Raw genomic sequence first — 25380 nt, 5'->3', positions numbered from 1 at the left:
TCCACCTTTCCGACTGTATCAGGTTCAGAAACTGGCGATGCTGGTTTCTCAGCTTCGACAATTTTGGCTTCAGAGATCACCTTTTCGACTGTATCAGGTTCTGTAACTGGCGATGCTGGTTTCTTAGCTTTGACGGTCTTTGTTTCAGAGATCACCTCTTCCACCTTTTCGACTGTATCAGGTTCAGAAACTGGCGATGCTGGTTTTTCAGCTTCGACAGTTCTGGTTTCAAAGATTACCTCTTCCACCTTTTCGACTGTATCAGGTTCAGAAACTGGCGATGCTGGTTTCTTAGCTTCGACGGTCTTGGCTTCAGAGATCACCTCTTCCACCTTTTCGACTGTATCAGGTTCAGAAACTGGCGATGCTGGTTTCTTAGCTTCGACGGTCTTGGCTTCAGAGATCACCTCCTCTACCTTTTCGACTGTATGAGGCTCAGAAACTGGCGATGCTGGTTTCTTAGCTTCGACGGTCTTGTCTTCAAGGATCACCTCTTCCACCTTTTCGACTGTATCAGGTACAGAAACTGGCGATGCTGGTTTCTCAGCTTCGACAATCTTGGCTTCAGAGATCACTTCTTTCTCCTTTACGACTGTATCAGGTTCAGAAACTGGCGATGCTGGTTTCTTAGCTTCGACGGTCTTGGCTTCAGAGATCACCTTTTCGACTGTATCAGGTTCTGTAACTGGCGATGCTGGTTTCTTAGCTTCGACGGTCGTGGCTTCAGAGATCACCTCTTCCACTTTTTCGACTGTATCAGGTGCAGAAACTGGCGATGCTGGTTTCTTAGTTTCGACAGTCTTGGCTTCAGAGATCACCTCTTCCACCTTTTCGACTGTATCAGGTTCAGAAATTGGCAATGCTGGTTTCTTAGCTTCGACGGTCGTGGCTTCAGAGATCGCCTCTTTCTCCTTTTCGACTGTATCTGGTTCAGAAATTGGCAATGCTGGTTTCTTAGCTTCGACGGTCGTGGCTTCAGAGATCGCCTCTTCCACCTTTTCGACTGTATCAGGTTCAGCAACTGGCGATGCTGGTTTCTCAGTTTCGACAATCTTGGCTTCAGGGATGATTTCTACCTTTTCGATAGGCTCGGTTTCATCCTCTTCTACCTTTTCAGGTTCAGCAACTGGCAATGCTGGTTTCTTAGCTTCGACGGTCGTGGCTTCAGAGATCAACTCTTCCACCTTCTCGACTGTATCAGGTTCAGAAACTGGCAATGCTGGTTTCTTAGCTTCGACGGTCGTGGCATCAGACATCACCTCTTCCACCTTTTCGACTGTATCAGGTTCAACCACTGGCGATGCTGGTTTCTTAGCTTCGACAATCTTGGCTTCAGGGATGATTTGTACCTTTTCGATAGGCTCGTTTTCATCATCCTCTACCTTTTCAGGTTCAGCAACTGGCGATACTGGTTTCTTAGCTTCGACGGTCGTGGCTTCAGAGATCACCTTTTCCACCTTTTCGACTGTATCAGGTTCAACAACTGGCGATGCTGGTTTTTCAGTCTCGACGGTCGTGGCTTCAGAAATCACATCTTCCTCCTTTTCGACTGTATCAGGTTCAGAAACTGGCGATGCTGGTTTCTTAGCTTCGACGGTCGTGGCTTCAGAGATCAACTCTTCTACCTTCTCGACTGTATCAGGTTCAGAAACTGGCAATGCTGGTTTCTTAGCTTCGACGGTCGTGGCTTCAGAGATCACCTCTTCCACCTTTTCGACTGTATCAGGTTCAACCACTGGCGATGCTGGTTTCTTAGCTTCGACAATCTTTGGTTCAGAGATGATTTGTACCTTTTCGATAGGCTCGGTTTCATCCTCTTCTACCTTTTCAGGTTCAGCAACTGGCGATACTGGTTTCTTAGCTTCGACGCTCGTGGCTTCAGAGATCACCTCTTCCACCTTTTCGACTGTATCAGGTTCAGAAACTGGCGATGCTGGTTTCTTAGCTTCGACGGTCGTGGCTTCAGAGATCAACTCTTCCACCTTCTCGTCTGTATCAGGTTCAGAAACTGGCAATGCTGGTTTCTTAGCTTCGACGGTCGTGGCTTCAGAGATCGCCTCTTCCAGCTTTTCGACCGTATCAGGCTCAGAAACTAGCGATGCTGGTTTCTCAGCTTCGACGGTCTTGGCTTCAGAGATCACCTCTTCCACCTTTTCGACTGTATCAGGTTCAGAAACTGGCAATGCTTGTTTCTTAGCTTCGATGGTCTTGTCTTCAAGGATCACCTCTTCCACCTTTTCGACTGTATCAGGCTCAGCAACTGGCAATGCTGGTTTCTTAGCTTCGACGGTCGTGGCTTCAGAGAACAACTTTTCCACCTTCTCGTCTGTATCAGGTTCAGAAACTGGCAATGCTGGTTTCTTAGCTTCGACGGTCGTGGCTTCAGAGATCGCCTCTTCCAGCTTTTCGACCGTATCAGGCTCAGCAACTGGCGATGCTGGTTTCTCAGTTTCGACAATCTTGGCTTCAGGGATGATTTCTACCTTTTCGATAGGCTCGGTTTCATCCTCTTCTACCTTTTCAGGTTCAGCAACTGGCGATGCTGGTTTCTTAGCTTCGACGCTCGTGGCTTCAGAGATCACCTTTTCCACCTTTTCGACTGTATCAGCTTCAACCACTGGCGATGCTGGTTTCTTAGCTTCGACGGTCTTGTCTTCAAGGATCACCTCTTCCACCTTTTCGACTGTATCAGGTTCAGAAACTGGCGATGCTGGTTTCTCAGCTTCGACAATCTTGGCTTCAGAGATCACCTTTTCGACTGTATCAGGTTCTGTAACTGGCGATGCTGGTTTCTTAGCTTCGACGGTCTTTGTTTCAGAGATCACCTCTTCCACCTTTTCGACTGTATCAGGTTCAGAAACTGGCGATGCTGGTTTTTCAGCTTCGACAGTTCTGGTTTCAAAGATTACCTCTTCCACCTTTTCGACTGTATCAGGTTCAGAAACTGGCGATGCTGGTTTCTTAGCTTCGACGGTCTTGGCTGCAGAGATCACCTCTTCAACCTTTTCGACTGTATCAGCTTCAACCACTGGCGATGCTGGTTTCTTAGCTTCGACGGTCTTGTCTTCAAGGATCACCTTTTCCACCTTTTCGACTGTATCAGGTTCAGAAACTGGCAATGCTTGTTTCTTAGCTTCGACGGTCTTGTCTTCAAGGATCACCTCTTCCACCTTTTCGACTGTATCAGGTTCAGAAACTGGCGATACTAGTTTCATAGCTTTGACGGTCGTGGCTTCAGAGATCGCCTTTTCCACCTTTCCGACTGTATCAGGTTCAGAAACTGGCGATGCTGGTTTCTCAGCTTCGACAATCTTGGCTTCAGAGATCACCTTTTCGACTGTATCAGGTTCTGTAACTGGCGATGCTGGTTTCTTAGCTTCGACGGTCTTTGTTTCAGAGATCACCTCCTCTACCTTTTCGACTGTATCAGGTTCAGAAACTGGCGATGCTGGTTTTTCAGCTTCGACAGTTCTGGTTTCAAAGATTACCTCTTCCACCTTTTCGACTGTATCAGGTTCAGAAACTGGCGATGCTGGTTTCTTAGCTTCGACGGTCTTGGCTTCAGAGATCACCTCTTCCACCTTTTCGACTGTATCAGGTTCAGAAACTGGCGATGCTGGTTTCTTAGCTTCGACGGTCTTGGCATCAGAGATCACCTCCTCTACCTTTTCGACTGTATCAGGCTCAGAAACTGGCGATTCTGGTTTCTTAGCTTCGACGGTCTTGTCTTCAAGGATCACCTCTTCCACCATTTCGACTGTATCAGGTTCAGAAACTGGCGATGCTGGTTTCTCAGCTTCGACAATCTTGGCTTCAGAGATCACCTCTTTCTCCTTTACGACTGTATCAGGTTCAGAAACTGGCGATGCAGGTTTCTTAGCTCCGACAATCTTGGCTTCAGAGAACACCTTTTCGACTGTATCAGGTTCTGTAACTGGCGATGCTGGTTTCTTAGCTTCGACAGTCTTTGTTTCAGAGATCACCTCTTCCACCTTTTCGACAGTATCAGGTTCAGAAACTGGCGATGCTGGTTTTTCAGCTTCGACAGTTCTGGTTTCAGAGATCACCTCTTCTACCTTTTCGACTGTATCAGGCTCAGAAACTGGCGATGCTGGTTTCTTAGCTTCGACGGTCTTGGCTTCAGGGATGATTTGTACCTTTTCGATAGGCTCGGTTTCATCCTCTTCTACCTTTTCAGGTTCAGCAACTGGCAATGCTGGTTTCTTAGCTTCGACGGTCGTGGCTTCAGAGATCATCTCTTCCACCTTTTCGACTGTATCAGGTTCAGAAACTGGCGATGCTGGTTTCTTAGCTTCGACGGTCTTGGCTTCAGAGATCACCCCTTCCACCTTTTCGACTGTATCAGGTTCAGAAACTGGCGATGCTGGTTTCTTAGCTTCGACGGTCTTGGCTTCAGAGATCGCCTCTTCCACCTTTTCGACTGTATCAGGTTCAACCACTGGCGATGCTGGTTTCTTAGCTTCGACAATCTTTGGTTCACAGATTACCTCTTCCACCTTTTCGACTGTATCAGGTTCAGCAACTGGCGATGCTGGTTTCCGAGCTTCGACAATCTTGGCTTCAGGGATGATTTGTACCTTTTCGATAGGCTCGGTTTCATCCTCTTCTACCTTTTCAGGTTCAGCAACTGACAATGCTGGTTTCTTAGCTTCGACGGTCGTGGCTTCAGAGATCACCTTTTCCACCTTTTCGACTGTATCAGGTTCAACCACTGGCGATGCTGGTTTCTTAGCTTCGACGGTCTTGTCTTCAAGGATCACCTCTTCCACCTTTTCGACTGTATCAGGTTCAGAAACTGGCGATGCTGGTTTCTTAGCTTCGACTGTCGTGGCTTCAGATTTCAACTCTTCCACCTTCTCGTCTGTATCAGGTTCAGAAACTGGCAATGCTGGTTTCTTAGCTTCGACGGTCGTGGCTTCAGAGATCGCCTCTTCCAGCTTTTCGACCGTATCAGGCTCAGAAACTAGCGATGCTGGTTTCTCAGCTTCGACGGTCTTGGCTTCAGAGATCACTTCTTCCACCTTTTCGACTGTATCAGGTTCAGCAACTGGCAATGCTGGTTTCTTAGCTTCGACGGTCGTGGCTTCAGAGAACAACTTTTCCACCTTTTGGACTGATTCAGGCTCAGAAACTGGCGATGCTGGTTTCTTAGCTTCGACGGTTGTGGCTTCAGAGATTGCCTCTTCCAGCTTTTCGACCGTATCAGGCTCAGCAACTGGCAATGCTGGTTTCTCAGTTTCGACAATCTTGGCTTCAGGGATGATTTCTACCTTTTCGATAGGCACGGTTTCATCCTCTTCTACCTTTTCAGGTTCAGCAACTGGCGATACTGGTTTCTTAGCTTCGACGCTCGTGGCTTCAGAGATCACCTTTTCCACCTTTTCGACTGTATCAGGTTCAACCACTGGCGATGCTGGTTTCTTAGCTTCGACGGTCTTGTCTTCAAGGATCACCTCTTCCACCTTTTCGACTGTATCAGGTTCAGAAACTGGCGATGCTGGTTTCTCAGCTTCGACAATTTTGGCTTCAGAGATCACCTTTTCGACTGTATCAGGTTCTGTAACTGGCGATGCTGGTTTCTTAGCTTCGACGGTCTTTGTTTCAGAGATCACCTCTTCCACCTTTTCGACTGTATCAGGTTCAGAAACTGGCGATGCTGGTTTTTCAGCTTCGACAGTTCTGGTTTCAAAGATTACCTCTTCCACCTTTTCGACTGTATCAGGTTCAGAAACTGGCGATGCTGGTTTCTTAGCTTCGACGGTCTTGGCTTCAGAGATCACCTTTTCGACTGTATCAGGTTCAGCAACTGGCGATGCTGGTTTCTTAGTTTCGACGGTCGTGGCTTCAGAGATCACCCTTTCCACCTTTTGGACTGTATCAGGTTCAGAAACTGGCGATGCTGGTTTCTTAGCTTCGACGGTCTTGGCTTCAGAGATCACCTCTTCCACCTTTTCGACTGTATCAGGTTCAGAAACTGGCGATGCTAGTTTCATAGCTTTGACGGTCGTGGCTTCAGAGATCACCTCTTCCACCTTTCCGACTGTATCAGGTTCAGAAACTGGCGATGCTGGTTTCTCAGCTTCGACAATTTTGGCTTCAGAGATCACCTTTTCGACTGTATCAGGTTCTGTAACTGGCGATGCTGGTTTCTTAGCTTCGACGGTCTTTGTTTCAGAGATCACCTCTTCCACCTTTTCGACTGTATCAGGTTCAGAAACTGGCGATGCTGGTTTTTCAGCTTCGACAGTTCTGGTTTCAAAGATTACCTCTTCCACATTTTCGACTGTATCAGGTTCAGAAACTGGCGATGCTGGTTTCTTAGCTTCGACGGTCTTGGCTTCAGAGATCACCTTTTCGACTGTATCAGGTTCAGCAACTGGCGATGCTGGTTTCTTAGTTTCGACGGTCGTGGCTTCAGAGATCACCTCTTCCACCTTTTGGACTGTATCAGGTTCAGAAACTGGCGATGCTGGTTTCTTAGCTTCGACGGTCTTGGCTTCAGAGATCACCTCTTCCACCTTTTCGACTGTATCAGGCTCAGAAACTGGCGATGCTGGTTTCTTAGCTTCGACGGTCTTGTCTTCAAGGATCACCTCTTCCACCTTTTCGACTGTATCAGGTTCAGAAACTGGCGATGCTGGTTTCTCAGCTTCGACAATCTTGGCTTCAGAGATCACCTCTTTCTCCTTTACGACTGTATCAGGTTCAGAAACTTGCAATGCTGGTTTCTTAGATTCTACAATCTTGGCGTCAGAGATCACCTCTTCCATCTTTTCGACTGTATCAGGTTCAGAAACTGGCGATGCTGATTTTTCAGCTTCGACAGTTCTGGTTTCAGAGATCACCTCTTCTACCTTTTCGACTGTATCAGGCTCAGAAACTGGCGATGCTGGTTTCTTAGCTTCGACGGTCTTGGCTTTAGAGATCACCTCTTCCACCTTTTCGACTGTATCAGGTTCAGAAACTGGCGATGCTGATTTTTCAGCTTCGACAGTTCTGGTTTCAGAGATCACCTCTTCTACCTTTTCGACTGTATCAGGCTCAGAAACTGGCGATTCTGGTTTCTTAGCTTCGACGGTCTTATCTTCAAGGATCACCTCTTCCACCATTTCGACTGTATCAGGTTCAGAAACTGGCGATGCTGGTTTCTCAGCTTCGACAATCTTGGCTTCAGAGATCACCTCTTTCTCCTTTACGACTGTATCAGGTTCAGAAACTGGCGATGCTGGTTTCTTAGCTTCGACAGTCTTTGTTTCAGAGATCACCTCTTCCACCTTTTCGACTGTATCAGGTTCAGAAACTGACGATGCTGGTTTCTTAGCTTCGACGGTCTTGGCTTCAGGGATGATTTGTACCTTTTCGAGAGGCTCGGTTTCATCCTCTTCTACCTTTTCAGAAATTGGCGATGCTGGTTTCTTAGCTTCGACGGTCGTGGCTTCAGAGATCATCTCTTCCACCTTTTCGACTGTATCAGGTTCAGAAACTGGCGATGCTGGTTTCTTAGCTTCGACGGTCTTGGCTTCAGAGATCACCTCTTCCACCTTTTCGACTGTATCAGGTTCAGCAACTGGCGATGCTGTTTTCTCAGGTTCGACAATCTTGGCTTCGGAGATTACTTCTTCCACCTTTCCGATAGTATCAGGTTCAGAAACTGGCGATGCTGGTTTCTTAGCTTCGACGGTCGTAGCTTCAGAGATCACCTCTTCCACCTTTTCGACTGTATCAGGTGCAGAAACTGGCGATGCTGGTTTCTTAGCTTCGACGGTCTTGGCTTCAGAGATAACCTCTTCCACCTTTTCGACTGTATCAGGTTCAGTAACTAGCGATGCTGGTTTCTCAGATTCGACAATCTTGGCTTCGGAGATTACCTCTTCCACCTTTTCGACTGTATCAGGTTCAGAAACTGGCGATGCTGGTTTCTTAGCTTCGACGGTCTTGGCTTCAGAGATCGCCTCCTCCACCTTTCCGATAGTATCAGGTTCAGAAACTGGCGATGCTGGTTTCTTAGCTTCGACGGTCGTGGCTTCAGAGATCACCTCTTCCACCTTTTCGACTGTATCAGGTTCAACCACTGGCGATGCTGGTTTCTTAGCTTCGACGGTCTTGTCTTCAAGGATCACCTTTTCCACCTTTTCGACTGTATCAGGTTCAGAAACTGGCAATGCTGGTTTCTTAGCTTCGACGGTCTTGTCTTCAAGGATCACCTCTTCCACCTTTTCGACTGTATCAGGTTCAGAAACTGGCGATGCTGGTTTCTTTGCTTCGACGGTCTTGGCTTCAGAGATCACCTCTTCCACCTTTTCGACTGTATCAGGTTCAGAAACTGGCGATACTAGTTTCATAGCTTTGACGGTCGTGGCTTCAGAGATCACCTCTTCCACCTTTCCGACTGTATCAGGTTCAGAAACTGGCGATGCTGGTTTCTCAGCTTCGACAATTTTGGCTTCAGAGATCACCTTTTCGACTGTATCAGGTTCTGTAACTGGCGATGCTGGTTTCTTAGCTTCGTCAGTCTTTGTTTCAGAGATCACCTCTTCCACCTTTTCGACTGTATCAGGTTCAGAAACTGGCGATGCTGATTTTTCAGCTTCGACAGTTCTGGTTTCAAAGATTACCTCTTCCACCTTTTCGACTGTATCAGGTTCAGAAACTGGCGATGCTGGTTTTTCAGCTTCGACAGTTCTGGTTTCAAAGATTACCTCTTCCACATTTTCGACTGTATCAGGTTCAGAAACTGGCGATGCTGGTTTCTTAGCCTCGACGGTCTTGGCTTCAGAGATCACCTTTTCGACTGTATCAGGTTCAGCAACTGGCGATGCTGGTTTTTTATTTTCGACGGTCGTGGCTTCAGAGATCACCCTTTCCACCTTTTGGACTGTATCAGGTTCAGAAACTGGCGATGCTGGTTTCTTAGCTTCGACGGTCTTGGCTTCAGAGATCACCTCTTCCACCTTTTCGACTGTATCAGGTTCAGAAACTGGCAATGCTGGTTTCTTAGCTTCGACGGTCTTGTCTTCAAGGATCACCTCTTCCACCTTTTCGACTGTATCAGGTTCAGAAACTGGCGATGCTGGTTTCTTAGCTTCGACGGTCTTGGCTTCAGAGATCACCTCCTCTACCTTTTCGACTGTATCAGGCTCAGAAACTGGCGATACTGGTTTCTTAGCTTCGACGGTCTTGTCTTCAAGGATCACCTCTTCCACCATTTCGACTGTATCAGGTTCAGAAACTGGCGATGCTGGTTTCTCAGCTTCGACAATCTTGGCTTCAGAGATCACCTCTTTCTCCTTTACGACTGTATCAGGTTCAGAAACTGGCGATGCTGTTTTCTTAGCTTCGACAATCTTGGCTTCAGAGATCACCTTTTCGACTGTATCAGGTTCTGTAACTGGCGATGCTGGTTTCTTAGCTTCGACGGTCTTGGCTTCAGGGATGATTTGAACCTTTTCAATAGGCTCGGTTCCATCCTCTTCTTCCTTTTCAGGTTCAGCAACTGGCAATGCTGGTTTCTCAGGTTCGACAATCTTGGCTTCAGAGATCACCTCTTCCACCTTTTCGGCTGTATCAGGTTCAGCAACTGGCGATGCTGTTTTCTCAGGTTCGACAATCTTGGCTTCGGAGATAACTTCTTCCACCTTTCCGATAGTATCAGGTTCAGAAACTGGCGATGCTGGTTTCTTAGCTTCGACGGTCGTAGCTTCAGAGATCACCTCTTCTACCTTTTCGACTGTATCAGGTTCAGAAACTGGCGATGCTGGTTTCTTAGCTTCGACGGTCTTGGCTTCAGAGATCATTTCTTCCACCTTTTCGACTGTTTCAGGTTCAGTAACTGGCAATGCTGGTTTCTCAGATTCGACAATCTTGGCTTCGGAGATTACCTCTTCCACCTTTTCGACTGTATCAGGTTCAGCAACTGGCGATGCTGGTTTCTCAGGTTCGACAATCTTGGCTTCAGAGATCGCCTCCTCCACCTTTTCGACTGTATCAGGTTCAGCAACTGGCGAAGCTGTTTTCTCAGGTTCGACAATCTTGGCTTCGGAGATTACTTCTTCCACCTTTCCGATAGTATCAGGTTCAGAAACTGGCGATGCTGGTTTCTTAGCTTCGACGGTCATGGATTCAGAGATCACCTCTTCCACCTTTTCGACTGTATCAGGTGCAGAAACTGGCGATGCTGGTTTCTTAGCTTCGGCGGTCTTGGCTTCAGAGATCACCTTTTCCACCTTTTCGACTGTATCAGGTTCAGAAACTGGCGATACTAGTTTCATAGCTTTGACGGTCGTGGCTTCAGAGATTACCTCTTCCACCTTTTCGACTGTATCAGGTTCAGAAACTGGCGATGCTGATTTCTCAGATTCGACAATCTTGGCTTCGGAGATTACCTCTTCCACCTTTTCGACTGTATCAGGTTCAGAAACTGGCGATGCTGGTTTCTTAGCTTCGACGGTCTTGGCTTCAGAGATCACCTCTTCCACCTTTTCGACTGTATCAGGTTCAGAAACTGGCGATGCTAGTTTCATAGCTTTGACGGTCGTGGCTTCAGAGATCACCTCTTCCACCTTTCCGACTGTATCAGGTTCAGAAACTGGCGATGCTGGTTTCTCAGCTTCGACAATTTTGGCTTCAGAGATCACCTTTTCGACTGTATCAGGTTCTGTAACTGGCGATGCTGGTTTCTTAGCTTCGACGGTCTTTGTTTCAGAGATCACCTCTTCCACCTTTTCGACTGTATCAGGTTCAGAAACTGGCGATGCTGGTTTCTTAGCTTCGACGGTCTTGGCTTCAGAGATCACCTTTTCGACTGTATCAGGTTCAGCAACTGGCGATGCTGGTTTCTTAGTTTCGACGGTCGTGGCTTCAGAGATCACCTCTTCCACCTTTTGGACTGTATCAGGTTCAGAAACTAGCGATGCTGGTTTCTCAGCTTCGACGGTCTTGGCTTCAGAGATCACCTCTTCCACCTTTTCGACTGTATCAGGTTCAGAAACTGGCGATGCTGGTTTCTTAGCTTCGACGGTCTTGGCTTCAGAGATCACCTCCTCTACCTTTTCGACTGTATCAGGCTCAGAAACTGGCGATGCTGGTTTCTTAGCTTCGACGGTCTTGTCTTCAAGGATCACCTCTTCCACCATTTCGACTGTATCAGGTTCAGAAACTGGCGATGCTGGTTTCTCAGCTTCGACAATCTTGGCTTCAGAGATCACCTCTTTCTCCTTCACGACTGTATCAGGTTCAGAAACTGGCGATGCAGGTTTCTTAGCTTCGACAATCTTGGCTTCAGAGATCACCTTTTCGACTGTATCAGGTTCTGTAACTGGCGATGCTGGTTTCTTAGCTTCGACAGTCTTTGTTTCAGAGATCACCTCTTCCACCTTTTCGACTGTATCAGGTTCAGAAACTGGCGATGCTGGTTTTTCAGCTTCGACAGTTCTGGTTTCAGAGATCACCTCTTCTACCTTTTCGACTGTATCAGGCTCAGAAACTGGCGATGCTGGTTTCTTAGCTTCGACGGTCTTGGCTTCAGGGATGATTTGTACCTTTTCGATAGGCTCGGTTTCATCCTCTTCTACCTTTTCAGGTTCAGCAACTGGCAATGCTGGTTTCTTAGCTTCGACGGTCTTGGCTTCAGAGATCACCTTTTCCTCCTTTTCGACTGTATCAGGTTCAGAAACTGGCGATGCTGTTTTCTCAGGTTCGACAATCTTGGCTTCGGAGATTACTTCTTCCACCTTTCCGATAGTATCAGGTTCAGAAACTGGCGATGCTGGTTTCTTAGCTTCGACGGTCGTAGCTTCAGAGATCACCTCTTCTACCTTTTCGACTGTATCAGGTTCAGAAACTGGCGATGCTGGTTTCTTAGCTTCGACGGTCTTGGCTTCAGAGATCATTTCTTCCACCTTTTCGACTGTTTCAGGTTCAGTAACTGGCAATGCTGGTTTCTCAGATTCGACAATCTTGGCTTCGGAGATTACCTCTTCCACCTTTTCGACTGTATCAGGTTCAGAAACTGGCGATGCTGGTTTCTTAGCTTCGACGGTCTTGGCTTCAGAGATCACCTCTTCCACCTTTTCGACTGTATCAGGTTCAGCAACTGGCGATGCTGGTTTCTCAGGTTCGACAATCTTGGCTTCAGAGATCGCCTCCTCCACCTTTCCGATAGTATCAGGTTCAGAAACTGGCGATGCTGGTTTCCTAGCTTCGACGGTCGTGGCTTCAGAGATCACCTCTTCCACCTTTTCGACTGTATCAGGTTCAGAAACTGGCGATGCTGGTTTCTTAGCTTCGACGGTCGTGGTTTCAGAGATCACCTCTTCCACCTTTTCGACTGTATCAGGTTCAGAAACTGGCGATGCTGGTTTCTTAGCTTCGACGGTCTTGGCTTCAGAGATCACCTCTTCCACCTTTTCGACTGTATCAGGTTCAGCAACTGGCGATGCTGGTTTCTCAGGTTCGACAATCTTGGCTTCAGAGATCGCCTCCTCCACCTTTCCGATAGTATCAGGTTCAGAAACTGGCGAAGCTGTTTTCTCAGGTTCGACAATCTTGGCTTCGGAGATTACCTCTTCCACCTTTTCGACTGTATCAGGTTCAGAAACTGGCGATGCTGGTTTCTTAGCTTCGACAATCTTGGCTTCAGAGATCGCCTCCTCCACCTTTCCGATAGTATCAGGTTCAAAAACTGGCGATGCAGGTTTCTTAGCTTCGGCGGTCGTGGCTTCAGAGATAACCTCTTCCACCTTTTCGACTGTATCAGGTTCAGAAACTGGCGATGCTGGTTTCTTAGCTTCGACGGTCGTGGTTTCAGAGATCATCTCTTCCACCTTTTCGACTGTATCAGGTTCAGAAACTGGCGATGCTGGTTTCTTAGCTTCGACGGTCTTGGCTTCAGAGATCACCTCTTCCACCTTTTCGACTGTATCAGGTTCAGCAACTGGCGATGCTGGTTTCTCAGGTTCGACAATCTTGGCTTCAGAGATCGCCTCCTCCACCTTTCCGATAGTATCAGGTTCAGAAACTGGCGATGCTGGTTTCTTAGCTTCGACGGTCGTGGCTTCAGAGATCACCTCTTCCACCTTTTCGACTGTATCAGGTTCAGAAACTGGCGATGCTGGTTTCTTAGCTTCGACGGTCGTGGCTTCAGAGATCACCTCTTCCACCTTTTCGACTGTATCAGGTTCAGTAACTGGCAATGCTGGTTTCTTAGCTTCGACGGTCTTGGGTTCAGAGATCACCTCTTCCACCTTTTCGACTGTATCAGAAACTGGCAATGCTGGTTTCTCAGTTTCGAAAATCTTTGCTTCAGGGATGATTTCTACCTTTTCGATAGGCTCTGTTTCATCCTCTTCTACGTTTTCAGGTTCAGCAACTGGCGATACTGGTTTCTTAGCTTCGACGGTCGTGGCTTCAGAGATCACCTCTTCCACCTTTTCGACTGTATCAGGTTCAGAAACTGGCGATGCTGGTTTCTCAGGTTCGACAATCTTGGCTTCAGAGATTGCCTCCTCCACCTTTCCGATAGTATCAGGTTCAGAAACTGGCGATGCTGGTTTCTTAGCTTCGACGGTCTTGGCTTCAGAGATCACCTCTTCCACCTTTTCGACTGTATCAGGTTCAGCAACTGGCGATGCTGGTTTCTCAGGTTCGACAATCTTGGCTTCAGAGATCGCCTCCTCCACTTTTCCGATAGTATCAGGTTCAGAAACTGGCGATGCTGGTTTCTTAGCTTCGACGGTCGTGGCTTCAGAGATCACTTCTTCCACCTTTTCGACTGTATCTGGTTCAGAAACTGGCAATGCTGGTTTCTTAGCTTCGACGGTCGTGGCTTCAGAGATCGCCTTCTCCACCTTTTCGACTGTATCAGGCTCAGCAACTGGCGATGCTGGTTTCTCAGTTTCGACAATCTTGGCTTCAGGGATGATTTCTACCTTTTCGATAGGCTCGGTTTCATCCTCTTCTACCTTTTCAGGTTCAGCAACTGGCGATACTGGTTTCTTAGCTTCGACGGTCGTGGCTTCAGAAATCACCTCTTCCACCTTTTTGACTGCATCAGGTTCAACCACTGGCGATGCTGGTTTCTTAGCTTCGACAATCTTGGCTTCAGGGATGATTTGTACCTTTTCGATAGGCTCGGTTTCATCCTCCTCTACCTTTACAGGTTCAGCAACTGGCGATGCTGGTTTCTTAGCTTCGACGGTCGTGGCTTCAGAGATCAACTCTGCCACCTTCTCGACTGTATCAGGTTCAGAAACTGGCAATGCTGGTTTCTTAGCTTCGACGGTAGTGGCTTCAGAGATCACCTCTTCCACCTTTTCGACTGTATCAGGTTCAGTAACTGGCGATGCTGGTTTCTCAGTTTCGACAATCTTGGCTTCAGAGATGATTTCTACCTTTTCGATAGGCTCGGTTTCATCCTCCTCTACCTTTTCAGGTTCAGCAACTGGCAATGCTGGTTTCTTAGCTTCGACGGTCGTGGCTTCAGAGATCACCTCTTCCACCTTTTCGACTGTATCAGAAACTGGCAATGCTGGTTTCTCAGTTTCGAAAATCTTTGCTTCAGGGATGATTTCTACCTTTTCGATAAGCTCGGTTTCATCCTCTTCTACGTTTTCAGGTTCAGCAACTGGCAATGCTGGTTTCTTCACTTCGACGGTCGTGGCTTCAGAGATCACCTCTTCCACCTTTTCGACTGTATCAGGTTCAGAAACTGGCGATGCTGGTTTCTTAGCTTCGACGGTCGTGACTTCAGAGATCACCTCTTCCACCCTTTCGACTGTATCAGGTTCAGCAACTGGCGATGCTGGTTTCTCAGTCCCGACGGTCGTGGCTTCAGAGATCACCTCCTCCTCCTTTTCGACTGTATCAGGTTCAGAAACTGGCGATGCTGGTTTCTTAGCATCGACGGTCTTGGCTTCAGAGATCACCTCTTCCACCTTTTTGACTGTATCAGGCTCAGGAACTGACAATGCTGGTTTCTTAGCTTCGACGGTCATGGCTTTAGAGATCACCTCTTCCACCTTTTCGACTGTATCAGGTTCAGAAACTGGCGATGCTGGTTTCTTAGCTTCGACGGTCTTGGCTTCAGAGATCACCTCTTCCACCTTTTCGACTGTATCAGGTTCAGAAACTGGCGATGCTGGTTTCTTAGCTTCGACGGTCGTGGCTTCAGAGATCACCTCCTCTACCTTTTCGACTGTATCAGGCTCAGAAACTGGCGATGCTGGTTTCTTAGCTTCGACGGTCTTGGCTTCAGATATCACCTTTTCGACTATATCAGGTTCAGAAACTGGCGATGCTGGTTTTATAGCTTCGACGGTCGTGGCTTTAGAGATCACCTCTTCAATCTTTTCGACTGTATCAGGTTCAAAAACTGGCGATGCTGGTTTCTTAGCTTCGACGGTCGTAGCTTCAGAGATCACCTCTTCTACCTTTTCGACTGTATCAGGTTCAGAAACTGGCGATGCTGGTTTCTTAGCTTCGACGGTCTTGGCTTCAGAGATCATTTCTTCCACCTTTTCGACTGTTTCAGGTTCAGTAACTGGCAATGCTGGTTTCTCAGATTCGACAATCTTGGCTTCGGAGATTACCTCTTCCACCTTTTCGACTGTATCAGGTTCAGAAACTGGCGATGCTGGTTTCTTAGCTTCGACGGTCTTGGCTTCAGAGATCACCTCTTCCACCTTTTCGACTGTATCAGGTTCAGCAACTGGCGATGCTGGTTTCTCAGGTTCGACAATCTTGGCTTCAGAGATCGCCTCCTCCACCTTTCCGATAGTATCAGGTTCAGAAACTGGCGAAGCTGGTTTCTTAGCTTCGACGGTCTTGGCTTCAGAGATCACCTCTTCCACCTTTTCGACTGTATCAGGTTCAGAAACTGGCGATGCTGGTTTCTTAGCTTCGACGGTCGTGGTTTCAGAGATCACCTCTTCCACCTTTTCGACTGTATCAGGTTCAGAAACTGGCGATGCTGGTTTCTTAGCTTCGACGGTCTTGGCTTCAGAGATCACCTCTTCCACCTTTTCGACTGTATCAGGTTCAGCAACTGGCGATGCTGGTTTCTCAGGTTCGACAATCTTGGCTTCAGAGATCGCCTCCTCCACCTTTCCGATAGTATCAGGTTCAGAAACTGGCGATGCTGGTTTCTTAGCTTCGGCGGTCGTGGCTACAGAGATAACCTCTTCCACCTTTTCGACTGTATCAGGTTCAGGAACTGGCGATGCTGGTTTCTTAGCTTCGACGGTCGTGGTTTCAGAGATCATCTCTTCCACCTTTTCGACTGTATCAGGTTCAGAAACTGGCGATGCTGGTTTCTTAGCTTCGACGGTCTTGGCTTCAGAGATCACCTCTTCCACCTTTTCGACTGTATCAGGTTCAGCAACTGGCGATGCTGGTTTCTCAGGTTCGACAATCTTGGCTTCAGAGATCGCCTCCTCCACCTTTCCGATAGTATCAGGGTCAAAATCTGGCGATGCTGGTTTCTTAGCTTCGACGGTCGTGGCTTCAGAGATCACCTCCTCCCCCTTTTCGACTGTATCAGGTTCAGAAACTGGCGATGCTGGTTTCTTAGCATCGACGGTCCTGGCTTCAGAGATCAACTCTTCTACCTTTTGGACTGTATCAGGTTCAGAAACTGGCGATGCTGGTTTCTTAGCTTCGACGGTCTTGGCGTCAGAGATCACCTCTTCCACCTTTTCGACTGTATCTGGTTCAGCAACTGGCGATGCTGGTTTCTCAGGTTCGACAATCTTGGCTTCAGAGATCGCCTCCTCCACCTTTCCGATAGTATCAGGTTCAGAAACTGGCGATGCTGGTTTCTTAGCTTCGACGGTCGTGGCTTCAGAGATCACCTCTTCCACCTTTTCGACTGTATCAGGTTCATAAACTGGCGATGCTGGTTTCTTAGCTTCGACGGTCGTGGCTTCAGAGATCACCTCTTCCACCTTTTCGACTGTTTCAGGTTCAGTAACTGGCAATACTGGTTTCTTAGCTTCAAAGGTCTTGGGTTCAGAGATCACCTCTTCCACCTTTTCGACTGTATCTGGTTCAGAAACTGGCAATGCTGGTTTCACAGTTTCGAAAATCTTTGCTTCAGGGATGATTTCTACCTTTTCGATAGGCTCGGTTTCATCCTCTTCTACCTTTTCAGGTTCAGCAACTGGCGATACTGGTTTCTTAGCTTCGACGGTCGTGGCTTCAGAGATCACCTCTTCCACCTTTTCGACTGTATCAGGTTCAGAAACTGGCGATGCTGGTTTCTCAGGTTCGACAATCTTGGCTTCAGAGATCGCCTCCTCCACCTTTCCGATAGTATCAGGTTCAGAAACTGGCGATGCTGGTTTCTTAGCTTCGACGGTCTTGGCTTCAGAGATCACCTCTTCCACCTTTTCGACTGTATCAGGTTCAGCAACTGGCGATGCTGGTTTCTCAGGTTCGACAATCTTGGCTTCAGAGATCGCCTCCTCCACCTTTCCGATAGTATCAGGTTCAGAAACTGGCGATGTTGGTTTCTTAGCTTCGACGGTCTTGGTTTCAGTGATCACCTCTTCCACCTTTTCGACTGTATCTGGTTCAGAAACTGGCAATACTGGTTTCTTAGCTTCGACGGTCGTTGCTTCGGAGATCGCCTTCTCCACCTTTTCGACTGTATCAGGCTCAGCAACTGGCGATGCTGGTTTCTCAGTTTCGACAATCTTGGCTTCAGGGATGATTTCTACCTTTTCGATAGGCTCGGTTTCATCCTCTTCTACCTTTTCAGGTTCAGCAACTGGCGATACTGGTTTCTTAGCTTCGACGGTCGTGGCTTCAGAGATCACCTTTTCCACCTTTTCGACTGTATCAGGTTCAACAACTGGCGATGCTGGTTTTTCAGTCTCGACGGTCGTGGCTTCAGAGATCACCTCTTCCACCTTTTCGACTGTATCAGGTTCAACAACTGGCGATGCTGGTTTCTTAGCTTCGACAATCTTGGCTTCAGGGATGATTTGTACCTTTTCGATAGGCTCGGTTTCATCCTCCTCTACCTTTTCAGGTTCAGCAACTGGCAATGCTGGTTTCTTAGCTTCGACGGTCGTGGCTTCAGAGATCAACTCTTCCACCTTCTCGACTGTATCAGGTTCAGAAACTGGCAATGCTGGTTTCTTAGCTTCGACGGTCGTGGCTTCAGAGATCACCTCTTCCACCTTTTCGACTGTATCAGGTTCAGTAACTGGCGATGCTGGTTTCTCAGTTTCGACAATCTTGGCTTCAGAGATGATTTCTACCTTTTCGATAGGCTCGGTTTCATCCTCTTCTACCTTTTCAGGTTCAGCAACTGGCAATGCTGGTTTCTTAGCTTCGACGGTCGTGGCTTCAGAGATCACCTCTTCCACCTTTTCAACTGTATCAGAAACTGGCAATGCTGGTTTCTCAGTTTCGAAAATCTTTGCTTCAGGGATGATTTCTACCTTTTCGATAAGCTCGGTTTCATCCTCTTCTACGTTTTCAGGTACAGAAACTGGCGATGCTGGTTTCTCAGCTTCGACAATCTTGGCTTCAGAGATCACCTCTTTCTCCTTTACGACTGTATCAGGTTCAGAAACTGGCGATACTAGTTTCATAGCATTGACGGTCGTGGCTTCAGAGATCACCTCCTCTACCTTTTCGACTGTATCAGGCTCAGAAACTGGCGATGCTGGTTTCTTAGCTTCGACGGTCTTGGCTTCAGAGATCACCTTTTCGACTATATCAGGTTCAGAAACTGGCGATGCTGGTTTTATAGCTTCGACGGTCGTGGCTTTAGAGATCACCTCTTCAATCTTTTCGACTGTATCCGGTTCAGTAACTGGCGATGCTGGTTTCTTAGCTTCGACGGTCTTGGCTTCAGAGATCACCTTTTCGACTGTATCAGGTTCAGTAACTGGCGATGCTGGTTTCTTAGCTTCGACGGTCTTGGCTTCAGAGATCACCTCTTCCACCTTTTCGACTGTATCAGGTTCAGCAACTGGCGATGCTGGTTTCTTAGCTTCGACAATCTTGGCTTCAGAGATCACCTTTTCGACTGTATCAGGTTCTGTAACTGGCGATGCTGGTTTCTTAGCTTCGACGGTCTTTGTTTCAGAGATCACCTCTTCCACCTTTTCGACTGTATCAGGTTCAGAAACTGGCGATGCTGGTTTTTCAGCTTCGACAGTTCTGGTTTCAAAGATTACCTCTTCCACCTTTTCGACTGTATCAGGTTCAGCAACTGGCGATGCTGGTTTCTTAGTTTCGACGGTCGTGGCTTCAGAGATCACCTCTTCCACCTTTTGGACTGTATCAGGTTCAGAAACTAGCGATGCTGGTTTCTCAGCTTCGACGGTCTTGGCTTCAGAGATCACCTCTTCCACCTTTTCGACTGTATCAGGTTCAGAAACTGGCAATGCTGGTTTCTTAGCTTCGACGGTCTTGTCTTCAAGGATCACCTCTTCCACCTTTTCGACTGTATCAGGTTCAGAAACTGGCGATGCTGGTTTCTTAGCTTCGACGGTCTTGGCTTCAGAGATCACCTCCTCTACCTTTTCGACTGTATCAGGCTCAGAAACTGGCGATGCTGGTTTCTTAGCTTCGACGGTCTTGTCTTCAAGGATCACCTCTTCCACCTTTTCGACTGTATCAGGTTCAGAAACTGGCGATGCTGGTTTCTCAGCTTCGACAATCTTGGCTTCAGAGATCACCTCTTTCTCCTTTACGACTGTATCAGGTTCAGAAACTGGCGATGCAGGTTTCTCAGCTTCGACAATTTTGGCTTCAGAGATCACCTTTTCGACTGTATCAGGTTCTGTAACTGGCGATGCTGGCTTCTTAGCTTCGACGGTCTTGGCTTCAGAGATCACCTCTTCCACCTTTTCGACTGTATCAGGTTCAGCAACTGGCGATGCTGGTTTCTTAGCTTCGACAATCTTGGCTTCAGAGATCACCTTTTCGACTGTATCAGGTTCTGTAACTGGCGATGCTGGTTTCTTAGCTTCGACGGTCTTTGTTTCAGAGATCACCTCTTCCACCTTTTCGACTGTATCAGGTTCAGAAACTGGCGATGCTGGTTTTTCAGCTTCGACAGTTCTGGTTTCAAAGATTACCTCTTCCACATTTTCGACTGTATCAGGTTCAGAAACTGGCGATGCTGGTTTCTTAGATTCTACAATCTTGGCGTCAGAGATCACCTCTTCCATCTTTTCGACTGTATCAGGTTCAGAAACTGGCGATGCTGGTTTCTTAGCTTCGACGGTCTTGGCTTCAGAGATCACCTCTTCCACCTTTTCGACTGTATCAGGCTCAGAAACTGGCGATGCTAGTTTCATAGCTTTGACGGTCGTGGCTTCAGAGATCACCTCTTCCACCTTTCCGACTGTATCAGGTTCAGAAACTGGCGATGCTGGTTTCTCAGCTTCGACAATTTTGGCTTCAGAGATCACCTTTTCGACTGTATCAGGTTCTGTAACTGGCGATGCTGGTTTCTTAGCTTCGACAATCTTGGCTTCAGAGATCACCTTTTCGACTGTATCAGGTTCTGTAACTGGCGATGCTGGTTTCTTAGCTTCGACGGTCTTTGTTTCAGAGATCACCTCTTCCACTTTTTCGACTGTATCAGGTTCAGAATCTGGCGATGCTGGTTTTTCAGTTTCGACAGATCTGGTTTCAAAGATTACCTCTTCCACCTTTTCGACTGTATCAGGTTCAGAAACTGGCGATGCTGGTTTCTTAGCTTCGACGGTCTTGGCTTCAGAGATCACCTTTTCGACTGTATCAGGTTCAGCAACTGGCGATGCTGGTTTCTTAGCTTCGACAATCTTGGCTTCAGAGATCACCTTTTCGACTGTATCAGGTTCAGTAACTGGCGATGCTGGTTTCTCAGCTTCGACAATCTTGGCTTCAGAGATCACCTCTTCCACCTTTTCGACTGTATCAGGTTCAGTAACTGGCGATGCTGGTTTCTTAGCTTCGACGGTCTTGGCTTCAGAGATCACCTCTTCCACCTTTTCGACTATATCAGGTTCAGAAACTGGCGATGCTGGTTTCTTAACTTCGGTGGTCTTGGCTTCAGAGATCACCTTTTCGACTGTATCAGGTTCAGCAACTGGCGATGCTGGTTTCTCAGCTTCGACAATCTTGGCTTCAGAGATCACCTCTTCCACCTTTTCGACTATATCAGGTTCAGAAACTGGCGATGCTGGTTTCTTAGCTTCGACGGTCGTGGCTTTAGAGATCACCTCTTCAATCTTTTCGACTGTATCCGGTTCAGTAACTGGCGATGCTGGTTTCTTAGCTTCGACGGTCTTGTCTTCAAGGATCACCTCTTCCACCTTTTCGACTGTATCAGGTTCAGAAACTGGCGATGCTGGTTTCTCAGCTTCGACAATCTTGGCGTCAGAGATCACCTCTTCCATCTTTTCGACTGTATCAGGTTCAGAAACTGGCGATGCTGGTTTCTTAGCTTCGACGGTCTTGGCTTCAGAGATCACCTCTTCCACCTTTCCGACTGTATCAGGTTCAGAAACTGGCGATGCTGGTTTCTCAGCTTCGACAATTTTGGCTTCAGAGATCACCTTTTCGACTGTATCAGGTTCTGTAACTGGCGATGCTGGCTTCTTAGCTTCGACGGTCTTGGCTTCAGAGATCACCTCTTCCACCTTTTCGACTGTATCAGGTTCAGCAACTGGCGATGCTGGTTTCTTAGCTTCGACAATCTTGGCTTCAGAGATCACCTTTTCGACTGTATCAGGTTCAGCAACTGGCGATGCTGGTTTCTTAGCTTTGACGGTCGTGGCTTCAGAGATCACCTCTTCCACCTTTTGGACTGTATCAGGTTCAGAAACTGGCGATGCTGGTTTCTTAGCTTCGACGGTCTTGGCTTCAGAGATCACCTCTTCCACCTTTTCGACTGTATCAGGTTCAGAAACTGGCAATGCTGGTTTCTTAGCTTCGACGGTCTTGTCTTCAAGGATCACCTCTTCCACCTTTTCGACTGTATCAGGTTCAGAAACTGGCGATGCTGGTTTCTTAGCTTCGACGGTCTTGGCTTTAGAGATCACCTCCTCTACCTTCTCGACTGTATCAGGCTCAGAAACTGGCGATGCTGGTTTCTTAGCTTCGACGGTCTTGTTTTCAATGATCACCTCTTCTACCTTTTCGACTGTATCAGGCTCAGAAACTGGCGATGCTAGTTTCATAGCTTTGACGGTCGTGGCTTCAGAGATCACCTCTTCCACCTTTTCGACTGTATCAGGTTCAGAAACTGGCGATGCTAGTTTCATAGCTTTGACGGTCGTGGCTTCAGAGATCACCTCTTCCACCTTTTCGACTGTATCATGTTCAGAAACTGGCGATGCTGGTTTCTCAGCTTCGACAATTTTGGCTTCAGAGATCACCTTTTCGACTGTATCAGGTTCTGTAACTGGCGATGCTGGTTTCTTTGCTTCGACGGTCTTGGCTTCAGAGATCACCCTTTCGACTGTATCAGGTTCAGCAACTGGCGATGCTGGTTTCTTAGCTTCGACGGTCGTGGCATCAGAGATCATCTCTTCCACCTTTTGGACTGTAACAGGTTCAGAAACTGGCGATGCTGGTTTCTTAGCTTCGACGGTCTTGGCTTCAGAGATCACCTCTTCCACCTTTTCGACTGTATCAGGTTCAGAAACTGGCGATGCTGGTTTCTTAGCTTCGACGGTCTTGTCTTCAAGGATCACCTCTTCCACCTTTTCGACTGCATCAGGTTCAGAAACTGGCAATGCTGGTTTCTCAGCTTCGACGGTCTTGTCTTCAGAGATCACCTTTTCGACTGTATCAGGTTCTGTAACTGGCGATGCTGGTTTCTTAGCTTCGACGGTTTTGGCTTCAGAGATCACCTCTTCCACTTTTTCGACTGTATCAGGTTCAGAAACTGGCGATGCTGGTTTTTCAGCTTCAACAGTTCTGGTTTCAAAGATTACCTCTTCCACCTTTTCGACTGTATCAGGTTCAGAAACTGGCGATGCTGGTTTCTTAGCTTCGACGGTCTTGGCTTCAGAGATCACCTTTTCGACTGTATCAGGTTCAGCAACTGGCGATGCTGGTTTCTTAGCTTCGACAATCTTGGCTTCAGAGATCACCTTTTCGACTGTATCAGGTTCTGTAACTGGCGATGCTGGTTTCTTAGCTTCGACGGTCTTTGTTTCAGAGATCACCTCTTCCACCTTTTCGACTGTATCAGGTTCAGAAACTGGCGATGCTGGTTTCTTAGCTTCGACGGTCTTGGCTTCAGAGATCACCTTTTCGACTGTATCAGGTTCAGCAACTGGCGATGCTGGTTTCTTAGCTTCGACGGTCTTGTCTTCAAGGATCACCTCTTCCACCTTTTCGACTGCATCAGGTTCAGAAACTGGCAATGCTGGTTTCTCAGCTTCGACGGTCTTGTCTTCAGAGATCACCTTTTCGACTGTATCAGGTTCTGTAACTGGCGATGCTGGTTTCTTAGCTTCGACGGTTTTGGCTTCAGAGATCACCTCTTCCACTTTTTCGACTGTATCAGGTTCAGAAACTGGCGATGCTGGTTTTTCAGCTTCAACAGTTCTGGTTTCAAAGATTACCTCTTCCACCTTTTCGACTGTATCAGGTTCAGAAACTGGCGATGCTGGTTTCTTAGCTTCGACGGTCTTGGCTTCAGAGATCACCTTTTCGACTGTATCAGGTTCAGAAACAGCTGATGCTGGTTTCTTAGCTTCGACGGTCTTGGCTTCAGAGATCACCTTTTCGACTGTATCAGGTTCTGTAACTGGCGATGCTGGTTTCTTAGCTTCGAGAGTTCTGGTTTCAAAGCTTACCTCTTCCACCTTTTCGACTGTATCAGGTTCAGAAACTGGCGATGCTGGTTTCTTAGCTTCGACGGTCTTGGCTTCAGAGATCACCTTTTCGACTGTATCAGGTTCAGCAACTGGCGATGCTGGTTTCTTAGCTTCGACGGTCTTGTCTACAAGGATCACCTCTTCCACCTTTTCGACTGCATCAGGCTCAGAAACTAGCGATGCTGGTTTCTTAACTTCGGAGGTCTTGGCTTCAGAGATCACCTTTTCGACTGTATCAGGTTCAGCAACTGGCGATGCTGGTTTCTTAGCTTCGACAATCTTGGCTTCAGAGATCACCTTTTCGACTGTATCAGGTTCAGTAACTGGCGATGCTGGTTTCTCAGCTTCGACAATCTTGGCTTCAGAGATCACCTTTTCGACTGTATCAGGTTCTGTAACTGGCGATGCTGGTTTCTTAGCTTCGACGGTTTTGACTTCAGAGATCACCTCTTCAACCTTTTCGACTGTATCAGGTTCAGAAACTGGCGATGCTGGTTTTTCAGCTTCAACAGTTCTGGTTTCAAAGATTACCTCTTCCACCTTTTCGACTGTATCAGGTTCAGAAACTGGCGATGCTGGTTTCTTAGCTTCGACGGTCTTGGCTTTAGAGATCACCTCTTCCACCTTTTCGACTGTAACTGACGATGCTGGTTTCTTAGCTTCGAGAGTTCTGGTTTCAAAGCTTACCTCTTCCACCTTTTCGACTGTATCAGGTTCAGAAACTGGCGATGCTGGTTTCTCAGCTTCGACAGTTCTGGTTTCAAAGATTACCTCTTCCACCTTTTCGACTGTATCAGGTTCAGAAACTGGCGATGCTGGTTTCTTAGCTTCGACGGTCTTGGCTTCAGAGATCACCTTTTCGACTGTATCAGGTTCAGCAACTGGCGATGCTGGTTTCTTAGCTTCGACAATCTTGGCTTCAGAGATCACCTTTTCGACTGTATCAGGTTCAGAAACTGGCGATGCTGGTTTCTTAGCTTCGACGGTCTTGGCTTCAGAGATCACCTCTTCCACCTTCTCGACTGTATCAGGTTCAGAAACTGGCGATGCTAGTTTCATAGCTTTGGCAGTCGTGGCTTCAGAGATCACTTCTTTCTCCTTTACGACTGTATCAGGTTCAGAAATTTGCAATGCTGGTTTCTTAGATTCTACAATCTTGGCGCCAGAGGTCACCTCTTCCGTCTTTTCGACTGTATCAGGTTCAGAAACTGGCGATGCTGGTTTCATAGCTTCGACAATTTTGGCTTCAGAGATCACCTTTTCGACTGTATCAAGTTCAGAAACTGGCGATGCTGGTTTCTTAGCTTCGACGGTCTTTGTTTCAGAGATCACTTCTTCCACCTTTTCGACTGTATCAGGTTCAGAAACTGGCGATGCTGGTTTCTTAGCTTCGACGGTCTTGGCTTCAGAGATCACCTTTTCGACTGTATCAGGTTCAGCAACTGGTGATGCTGGTTTCTTAGCTTCGACGGTCGTGGCTTCAGAGATCACCTCTTCCACCTTTTGGACTGTATCAGGTTCAGAAACT

The 25380-nt window shown here is 47.5% G+C and overlaps 1 protein-coding gene across 1 annotated transcript in view; it reads right to left on the bottom strand.

The window, feature by feature from the left end:
• Positions 1–25380, bottom strand: part of LOC134221863 (ankyrin-2-like) — an 86100-nt gene that overhangs the window by 12529 nt on the left and 48191 nt on the right. Inside the window, exons 10-12 of the mRNA XM_062701034.1 lie at positions 13893–14243; positions 9465–9656; positions 3003–3311 (exon numbers count right to left, since the gene is read on the bottom strand). Coding sequence (XP_062557018.1) covers positions 3003–3311; positions 9465–9656; positions 13893–14243 — 852 coding nt within the window. The remainder of the gene's footprint in view (positions 1–3002; positions 3312–9464; positions 9657–13892; positions 14244–25380) is intronic.

Source organism: Armigeres subalbatus, chromosome 3, assembly GCF_024139115.2.
Source record: "Armigeres subalbatus isolate Guangzhou_Male chromosome 3, GZ_Asu_2, whole genome shotgun sequence".
NCBI lineage: Eukaryota > Metazoa > Arthropoda > Insecta > Diptera > Culicidae > Armigeres > Armigeres subalbatus.
Note: the sequence above shows the minus strand (reverse complement) of the source record. Positions and strands in the feature narration are given on the sequence as shown.